The sequence below is a fragment of the Littorina saxatilis genome, linkage group LG6, assembly GCF_037325665.1.
Source record: "Littorina saxatilis isolate snail1 linkage group LG6, US_GU_Lsax_2.0, whole genome shotgun sequence".
NCBI lineage: Eukaryota > Metazoa > Mollusca > Gastropoda > Littorinimorpha > Littorinidae > Littorina > Littorina saxatilis.
Genome location: NC_090250.1, coordinates 33,244,190 through 33,254,189, shown reverse-complemented (window position 1 = coordinate 33,254,189; position 10,000 = coordinate 33,244,190). Strand labels below are relative to the sequence as shown.

General features: G+C 41.8%; 2 protein-coding genes across 3 annotated transcripts in view; both read right to left on the bottom strand.

Moving 5' to 3' along the window:
- The window catches only part of LOC138968170 (probable methyltransferase-like protein 24), a 4,236-nt gene extending 2,810 nt beyond the window's left edge, over window positions 1–1,426 (bottom strand). Inside the window, exon 1 of the mRNA XM_070340727.1 lies at window positions 1,078–1,426. The gene's annotated coding sequence lies outside the window, so the exon portion shown is untranslated. The remainder of the gene's footprint in view (window positions 1–1,077) is intronic.
- Window positions 1,427–2,212: 786 nt separating this feature from the next.
- LOC138968168 (uncharacterized) overlaps window positions 2,213–10,000 on the bottom strand; it is a 44,769-nt gene continuing 36,981 nt past the window's right edge. Inside the window, exons 8-13 of one of the 2 annotated variants that reach the window (XM_070340726.1) lie at window positions 7,505–7,633; window positions 6,648–6,722; window positions 4,904–5,069; window positions 4,305–4,652; window positions 3,537–3,596; window positions 2,213–2,611 (exon numbers count right to left, since the gene is read on the bottom strand). In XM_070340726.1, coding sequence (XP_070196827.1) covers window positions 2,516–2,611; window positions 3,537–3,596; window positions 4,305–4,652; window positions 4,904–5,069; window positions 6,648–6,722; window positions 7,505–7,633 — 874 coding nt within the window. In that variant the 3' untranslated portion in view covers window positions 2,213–2,515. The remainder of the gene's footprint in view (window positions 2,612–3,536; window positions 3,597–4,304; window positions 4,653–4,903; window positions 5,070–6,647; window positions 6,723–7,504; window positions 7,634–10,000) is intronic. The other variant, XM_070340725.1, reaches the window with a different exon arrangement.

Sequence of the window (10,000 nt, the reverse complement as noted above, 5' to 3'; positions counted from 1 at the left end):
ATTAAACGTTCCACTAACTAACCAATCTTGATTTTTTTAAATTCTGAATTTTGCAACGTTGGGAGTCTAGTATCTGTGTTTTGGGGTTTACTGAGTGAACCAGCTAGTGCTAGCCTCCCTATTCGGAATAAACCATAAGTATCCTCTAAATGAATTTAGATTAGACCAAGTGGCCTCCTATACTAGGAGGGAGCTTTAGTGAACCCGTATTAGCTTCCGGCACAAGTGCATTAATAAACACAAGTTATCAACAACCATATGCGCCGTATGATGCTGTGCTGAAAACTAGTACTGTAATTGGTAATTTGTAAATTCTCGCCTTTTGTCCATCGAGCGTTGGATTAATTAACTTGTTATGTATTGTCCCGCTGAAAATGGTATTATTTAACAGAAATATGGGAACAACAACAACAACACACACACGCACACATGTACACGCACATACACGCAAACAAACGCACAAACTACTAGACATAGCAAAGGTGAATGAAACAGCTGTAACGATAGAGTAACTGTAATGAAAAAAAAACGAAAAAAACTGTCCATCATATGAATACATGTCCAGGCTAGGTAATAAGGATAAGAGGAAAGAAGTAGAAAAAAAAAAGACCCATGAAGAAGGATCCTCCCCGCCCCCCCCCCCCCCCCCCCAAAAAAAAAAAAAAAAAAAAAAAGGGTTGCAGCAGCCTGCATGCAACTGAGGTCAAAAAAAAAAAAAATCTATGAATAATAATTGGATAATCTGAAACCATATCCAGGCAGCTTCCATTGCACTAAAGGATTATATCCACAGAAGCAAAAAACAAAACAAAATTGTGAGTGACACAGAATCTGACCTTCTTAAAATAATCTGGCAATCGATGGTAACAACTCTAGTCAACAAAGCATCGAATCACGTTTGTAGTTATCACACAAAACCAGTTATTAAAATAAAGTCAGAAGTTAAAAACAACAACCATCACTTGCGGTCGGTGATACATGCGCCCTTCGGGCTTTCTCTCACAGCCGATGTTTCTACACATAGAGTAGGTAATTCTAGTAAACCGTAGAATACCAACAGGGTCTATAAACACTCACCCGAAGGAGTAGGCGATGCAAGGTTTCTGGGGTCGGAATTGCTGGTCGTCACACACCAAGTATCCACCGTCCACCAGGTTGCCTAGCTTGATGCTCCGCTTGCAGTGATACTGGACATTGTCCAGGAAGCTGACCACAACACGGACACAATGAATTTAAGTTACCCGTATTTCTGCGATGAGTTTGACTTGTTATTAATAAGGCTATATTGGCCTCTTTGGTATTGTTCATTCCTCTTGTATTGTAATTTTAAGGTGTGTATGTACGGATGAATGTTACCCACACCAAAACAACTACCACTGGCTGTAATGCTATATGGCGAAATAAATTTATGTTCATGCTCTTCTTGTTTTTTAAGATTTTTTAATTTTTTTGTTGTTGTTGTTGTTTGGATTACGACTTGCAAAAAAAAAGGCTACATATTTAAGGGCTCAACCCTTCTCGTGAAAACAGTTCGGTTCACCGTCTCAGATCTGACCAGGCTTTTACTTGGGATAAAACCATCCCTCCACTTGGACACGTACCAAAAATCAAAACCTTGACTGCCTGCTGGGATGAATAATTTTTTTGGAAAGGCGCCAGTTAATTACTTTCACAAAATTAATTCTTCCCAAACTTGACACTGTGCACAAAGAGCACCACAGGCTGATTATTGTTGGTATGTGAGCAAGTAGAGTAATGGTATATCCCCCGCACAAGCCTGGCTAGATCTGAAACTCATGGGCAGGAGGGCGCCTTTAAAACAAAGCAACATTTTCCTGCTGATTGAATGTAAAGTAAACGAGTTTGTCACACACAAAACCACCCCAACAACCGAACAATCAACACTCCTTTCGAAACACACACACACACACACACACACACACACACACACACACACACGCTTGCGCGCGCACCACACACACACATACAGACACACACAGACACACACACACACACACACATATACAGACACACGCACACACACATACACACACGCACTCACACACACACACACACACACACACACCGGCCCACACCCACACCCACACACACACACACACATACAGACACACGCACACACATACACACGCACACACACACACACACAAACACACACACACACACATACACACACACACACACACAAACACACACACACAAACACAAACAATACAAAAGAAGATCAGAGAAAGAGGTAAAATGGACAATATATAGCTATGAAGTAAACACGCCCTTCTTCCAACACTGGCCTGCAACAAATCACACATTCGGTATTTTACAGGAGGACCCTTACCTGTGATAGTCTGTACGCTAAGTTTTGCTTAGTGCTTGGGTTCTTGGTGTTATGTCTCAGTTAAATGTATGCTTTGTATGCTTGTTGATTTGTGCTAGTTTATTCTACAATGAATTTGTAAAGCGCCTGGAGCCAATTGATGGGACTCGCGCTATAGAAAAGTTATTTATTATTATTATTATTATTATTATAGGCATAGTGCACTTGTTGTGGTGAGAGTGTTTTGAGCTGATCTTCATCCGGAAGTCCTCCTCGTTCCTGTAACAAATGATGACATTTCTTTTATGACCAGCATTTGAAATGGGAAAAATATATGATTTTGTAGGACCAGGCACATTAGCAATCTTTTCTTTGTACAGAACACGAACAGATAAAGTCTTGAGCCATACATAGCAAGCACACACACACACACACGGCACACACACACATGCACACACATGCACACACACACACACACACACACACACACACACACACACACACACACACACACACACACACACACACACACACACACACACAAACTATATTTTTTGTAACTTTGAGTAGAATATGATTTTCTGCGCTCCTAACCTCCTCCATCAGTCCCTCTTTCCCAATGTCCCTTCGCCTTTTCCCTTACCTTTTGAAAAAGGCTTTTCTGAACCATGGCACGCTCTCTCTCTCTCTCTCTGTCTGTCTTTTTCTTTTTTTCTCTCTCTGCGTCTGTCTGTCTGTCTCTCTCATCGTCTGTCTGTCTGTCTGTCTATTTCTGTCTCTCTGTCTCTCTCTCTGTCTCTCTTTGTGTCTCTGTCTCTGTCTCTCTCTCTGTCTCTCTCTGTGTCTGTGTCTGTGTCTGTGTCTTTCTCTCTCAGATTGATTAGCAGGACAGATTGTAAGAAAAGGCTTAGTTTTAAATGTTTCCTTGTTAAATGAATTTCAGTTCAGTTCAGTTCTCTCTCTTTGAGTTAACTATTGACATGAACTATTGAAATGAAGGATTCTGTTAAATCGTAGACAAAACCAACTGATACGACAACACCACCACCACCACCACCACCAACAACAACAACAACAACAACAACAACAACAACAACAACAACAACAACAACAACAACAACAACAACTACAACAACAACAACGACGACACCATCACCACCGCTACCATCACCACCGCCACCATCAACAGCAACATCAAGCTTACTTTTCCATGGGTACGAAGGAATTCCATGTTGACCACACCGGGTAAGGGCTGACCATTGTCCTGCAGACAAAGAGGATATCACGTGTGAACACAGTAGAGACAAAAGGAAATACAGAACGACAGAAGGCTGCTTCGTATCCCCTGCAAGGAACACACACCGCGTGAATGTGTCATTCAATGAGCATCTAGGCAATCAGACACGACCCCTCCATACACGAGCAAACCCCCCTGGGGCTGTCAATAGGTTTGGCAGGCTGCACGTTTCATGCTCTGCTATTGAACCCCTGGCTTTAACAATACGCATCAGGGACGTTTTTTTGTTGCTATCGTGAGAAAAAAATTCAATACTCGAAACAACCGCTGTACACTTTCCTTTGAAAAGCAGCAAGAAAATTGCCTGTCCTTGGGACCTTTTTCTCAGATTTGGTCTGATAGGTTTACATAATAGTTGTACCTTGTATGTTATGATTTTTTAATTTTTGGTAAACTGAATTCATCCGGCAGTCAAGGGATTGATTATAAATATATATATATATATATATATATATATATATAAATGCATATCCATAGCATCAACTTGCGAAGTGTTTTAGGCCGGGACGGATAGGGCAGGCAAGCAGGCAAATAAGTCAGCATCGCCTTCCTTATGTTCCCTGACTTTAGACATATATCTAGCTGCCACCACCCGCCCATTTACAAGTTGACGATGATGATGGTGATGATGATGATGATGATGATGATGATGATGATGATGATGATGTTGTTTACCTGGGCCTCTGGTTTGGTGGATTCCACCTGAGGCGTGGCGTCGGCTCTGGCCAGCTTGGTGTTGACGTAGGAGATCTCATAGGTGTCGGTGCGAGTGACGGGGTACACGCCGTTCTGTATCGGTGAGCCCCACTCGTCGAGGTTGGTGCTGAACACCTTGAAGCCGGCTTTCTCCAGGGCCTTTAACACGGGCAGACGTCTGCGGGTCACTTCAGCGTTGGTGCCGCCCGAGTTCTTGAACTGCACGATCAGCTGACGAATCTTGTCCAGTTCTCCAGACGCCGCCATGTCGGTCAGCGCGATCCACTCCCAGCCGTGGATGTCCAGCTTGACCACGTCCAGCGTCATCTGCAAGAAGGAGGGCGAGATGTGGAGGTCTTCAACAAATAGACAGACATACAATACAGGTCTATACATAGAGATTACACAATGTTCTAATGCCTGTCGAGCTGCTCGGGTAGTTTCCATTCGAAAGTTGGGAGCTGAGATAGCCTTAATTGTCTCATATAAAACTGACCAGGTCAGAGATGGTGAGTTGAATGGTTTACACGGGAAGAACTGCCCCTTAAAGGGAACAGCACAATGTTTACAGTACTTACATCCTTATGTCCGAGCTGTGTCTTGATGGCGGTAAAGCTGCGTGTGGTCCACTTTTTGGAGTCTCTGTTTTGCGCTGCTGATTGTTCCAGCTCTCCGTCCTTCCCTCCCAGACCCAGTTTGTACAGGGCCACCCGCTCTGAACGGTTTGTGGGGTTTTCTCCCAAACTACAGATGTGAAAAACAGGGAGCATTGAACGATCGTGTACAAAGCCACCCGGTCTGAGCGGTTTTGGTTTTTATTTTGTTTCAAAATACAGATATAAAAAACACTAATCATAAAACGATCATGTACAAAACCAACTGCTCTGAACGTTCTCTCTCTCTCTCTCTCTCTCTCTCTCTCTCTCTCTCTCTCTCCCTCCCTCTCTCTCTCCCTCTCGATCTCTCTCCCTCCCTCCCTCCCTCCCTCCCTCCCTCCCTCCCTCTCTCTCTCCCCCAAACTGCAGGTGCGAAATACATTTACTACCAAACCAGATTTTTCATGATAAACACGTTCTTAACAATTCGTGGGCTTTTTCCCAAAACTGTAAATCTATCCGAAAAACAACTGTCATTAAAATAGATTTTACACGCTCACCCGCTCTAAACTGTCTTGTACGTTTTCTTCTGAACTACTTACTGGTCCTAAAATAATTGTCATTAAACGTGTTATGTTGTTGTAGTTGTTACGTTGATCCGGTTGTTGTTGGTGGTAGTGATGTTCGATTTTTATTGTATCCGAGAAGGAATCTCAGTTTTTGTGCCATGTAATTCCGTTCAAAGTTTTTTGTTTTTTTTTAACACGTTTTTATTTCTTTTTGGTACACAACATCAACATCACACAGCAACATCAAATAACATCAACCATACAAAACTATGCATCTCCAACAAAGACAAAGGAAAAAAAAGAGGCAACAACAACAACAAAACGGGAAAACACAATAAAGTATACAATCACACAGCCCATATTCAATACATTTATAAATTATGTAAACGTCTCTTTTTTTATGTTTCTATTTGATAATTTTGTAAAACACCACGTCCTGTTCCCCGTTTAGCTGCTGCAAAATAAACAGACAGTGTTTGTGTCCGTTCAAAGTTTGCACTGTCTAAGAAGCAAGACCACTTCAGAAAAGTTTACTTTTCCATCGATGAAACACATGATCTATGGGGACGATAACTTACAGCCCTAACCTCAAGTACCAGCTGTTCTTCTTTTCCCTGTGTCACACGTTTTAGTGTCAGGAATGAACGGGGAAAATGTGTGTTCCAAATTCAGACAATAAATGTGCAGTTGTATCGAATTTAAATAGCACATCCAACAAATCTAGTGGTTTTTGTGTGTAATTAATGCGACATTTCTATTCTTAACGACGCGATAGAAATATTTTCCTTGGCTGTGTCTTTGTTTCCCTACTTCTCCTCCGGGATTGCGACACCCGTATAAGACCTAACTCCGTTAAAAAAAAGGCACTACGCATGTATATTATTATAATTCTTTCCTCAACTGATTTTCCTCGTTCTGTCTAGTTTGTCTGATTGAAGAGAACAATGCAGAAGTGTTTTTTTTAAAGGACGTTACAAAGACACAGCCAAGGAAAACATTTCAATCACTTCGGTAGTGTAGAAATGTCGCATTCATTTAAAAAAAAAACACCACTAGATTTGTTAGACGTGCTAATGAAATTCAATACAACCTAACTGTTCATGTATTGGAATTGGAATTGGAACATACAAACATTTTGATTCTGTGTTGTGCCTCACCTTGGGTCAAAATAATACACGTGACATCCGTATAGCTTGGAAAATTCATCCTCCACCTTGTAATCTGTTTTAACCCTGCACATACAAGGGAAAAATACCAACAACATGAAGACGATGAACGTACAGATAAGCCAAATTAAACCTATCCCAAACCAGTTTTAAAGAAAGAAATTAATGCTTTCCGCAGATCTTCCCCAAAGTACCTTCGGGGTGCAAAATAAATGAAAACTCGCAAAAGCACTCATCTTAACTGAGTGGGGCAAAGGCCTTCTCTCTTTCTCTGTCTCTCTCTCTATCGCTCTCTCTCTCTCTCTCATCGGTGCATTGTTAAACGTTTCATGTTTTCGAAACTATGTGTACTTCACCGATTTCCCTTCCCCTCCTTCCCCATTGCAATAGGCCAATGGCATAGCAATTAAACTTTCGTATTTTATATTTCTCTGCCTCTCTGTCTGTCTGTCTGTCTGTCTGTCTGTCTCTCTCATAACAAAGAAATTCACATCCACACACCGCACACGGAAAGAGAGAAAGAGAGAGAGAGAGAGACAGAGATACAGAGACAGAGACACAGAGAGAGAGAGAGAGAGACAGACAGACACAGAGAGAGAGAGAGAGAGAGAGAGGGGGGGCGAGAGAGAGATAGAGAGAGAGAGGGGGTAAGAGAGAGACAGAGGGAGAACAAAACACACACAAACACCCACACACACACACACACACACACACACACACACAGGCAGCCCCCCCCCCACACACACACTAACACCGGCTAACAATCACACACACACACACACACGCGCGCGCGCGCACACGCACACGCACACCAACACTAACACACACCAACACACACCAACACACACCCAAAAGAGTAGACGGTACAGGGAATCCTAGGCCTGTACTCCTCGTCGTCACAGACCCTGTATCCTCCGTTGAAGATGGTACCCAGGCGTACGGTGCGGTGACAGAGGGTGCCAAAGTTGTCCAGGTGACTGTCATTAACAACAACAAATCGCATCAACATACCAAAACCACTGCAATTAAAGATTCTGATTCTGATGATGAAGATGATGATGATGAAGAAGATGATGATGATGATGATGATGATGATGATGATGATGATGATGATGATGATGATGATGATGATGATGATGATGATGGTGCAACTGTTGCATACATATTCTACCTTAGGCACAAGGTATCCTTGGCGGATGATGACTTTATTCAGTTATTCTGCAGAAAAACAGAAATGCTGGAGAAAAACCGTTCTTTTCTGCAGCATTTCTGCATAATGTCATCTTTCGCGAGAGCAACGTTCAGTAAAACAGTTTTACTGCAGTAAAATTGAAATCAAGAATGCTGCAGTAAAACGGAGATGTTGTTTTACTGGAGAAAAACTGTTTACACTTTTTCTTCAGAATTTTGGCATTATTCAGTTATTCTGCTGAAAAACAGAAATGCTGGAGAAAAACTGTCTTTTCTGCAGCATTTCTGCATAATGTCATCTTTCGCCGAAGCAACGGGTTTTTCTGGAGCAAAACATTTTACTGCAGTAAAATTGAAATTAAGAATGCTGCAGTAAAACGGTGCTGTTGTTTTACTGCAGAAAACCTGTTTACACTTTTTCTGCAGCATTTTGTACTGGCTCTTGGCGGATTATGACATTATTCAGTTATTCTGGAGAAAAACCGAAATGCTTGAGAAAAACTGTCTTTTCTGCAGCATTTCTGCATAATGTCATCTTTCGCGAGAGCAACGGTTTTTTTCTGCAGTAAAACAGTTTTACTGCAGTAAGATTGAAATCAAGAATGCTGCAGTAAAACGGTGATGTTGTTTTACTGCAGAATAGTCTGTCACAGTTTTTCTGGAGAAAAACGAACGACCTTGTAAAGTAGCGTTTGTATTCGTCGTCCCCTGGGATAGTATAATAGTTTGTAACTATTGGTAATTCTGGATGAGTCCATCTCTCGACAGAGGGGGGCTCGCGTGCTCCAACATTAATGATTATAATGAGCCAGTACAAAATTCTGCAGAAAAAGTGTAAACAGGTTTTCTGCAGTAAAACAACAGCACCGCTTTACTGCAGCATTCTTGATTTCAATTTTACTGCAGTAAAATGTTTTGTTCCAGAAAAACCCGTTGCTTCGGCGAAAGATGACATTATGCAGAAATGCTGCAGAAAAGACAGTTTTTCTCCAGCATTTCTGTTTTTCTGAAGAATAGCTGAATAATGCCAAAATGCTGAAGAAAAAGTGTAAACAGTTTTTCTCCAGTAAAACAACATTACCGTTTTACTGCAGCATTCTTGATTTCAATTTTACTGCAGTAAAACTGTTTTACTGCAGAAAAAAACCGTTGCTCTCGTGAAAGATGACATTACGCAGAAATGCTGCAGAAAAGACAGTTTTTCTCAAGCATTTCGGTTTTTCTCCAGAATAACTGAATAATGTCATAATCCGCCAAGAGCCAGTACAAAATGCTGCAGAAAAAATAAAAACAGGTTTTCTGCAGTAAAACAACAGCACCGTTTTACTGCAGCATTCTAGATTTCAATTTTACTGCAGTAAAATGTTTTGCTGCAGAAAAAAACGCTGCTTCGGCGAAAGTTGACATTATGCAGAAATGCTGCAGAAAAGACAGTTTTTCTCCAGCATTTTGGTTTTTCTGCAGAATAACTGAATAATGTCATAATCCGCCAAAGATAACAAGGCGTCCAGGATAGGTATTCCAGGGCAGTCATATGGGATATCCAAGAAGAGCAACTGCGGATGTCAGCGGGCAGAGAATTTTAAACAGAAGGGGCTTGGTATTTAAAAGGAATTATTTCGGTATTTTTGTAGTTTGAAGAGCTTTTCAGAGCTTTGCAGTACCGAGGATAGATACTTCAATCAATCAATCAATCAATGAAGCTTATATCGCGCATATTCTGTGGGTACAGTTCTAGGCGCTCTGCAGTGATGCCGTGTGAGATGAAATTTTATACGGCCAGTAGATTGCAGCCATGTCGGCGCATATTTACCTTTCACGGCCTTATTCCAAGTCACACGGGTATGGTAGACAATTATTAACTGTGCCTAAGCAATTTTGCCAGGAAAGACCCTTTTGTCAATCGTGGGATCTTTAACGTGCACACCCAATGTAGTATACACGGGGGGTGGTTCGGACACCGAAGAGAGTCTGCACACAAAGTTGACTCTGTGAAATAAATTTCCGCCGAACCTGGGATCGAACTCACGCTGACAGCGGCCAACTGAATACAAATCCAGCGCGCTACCAACTGAGCTATATCCCCGCCCCATATTTGGGAAGGGTGTTGCCAAAGAGCCGAAATGCGCTTTGTAAGATGCCGTGAGATTCGC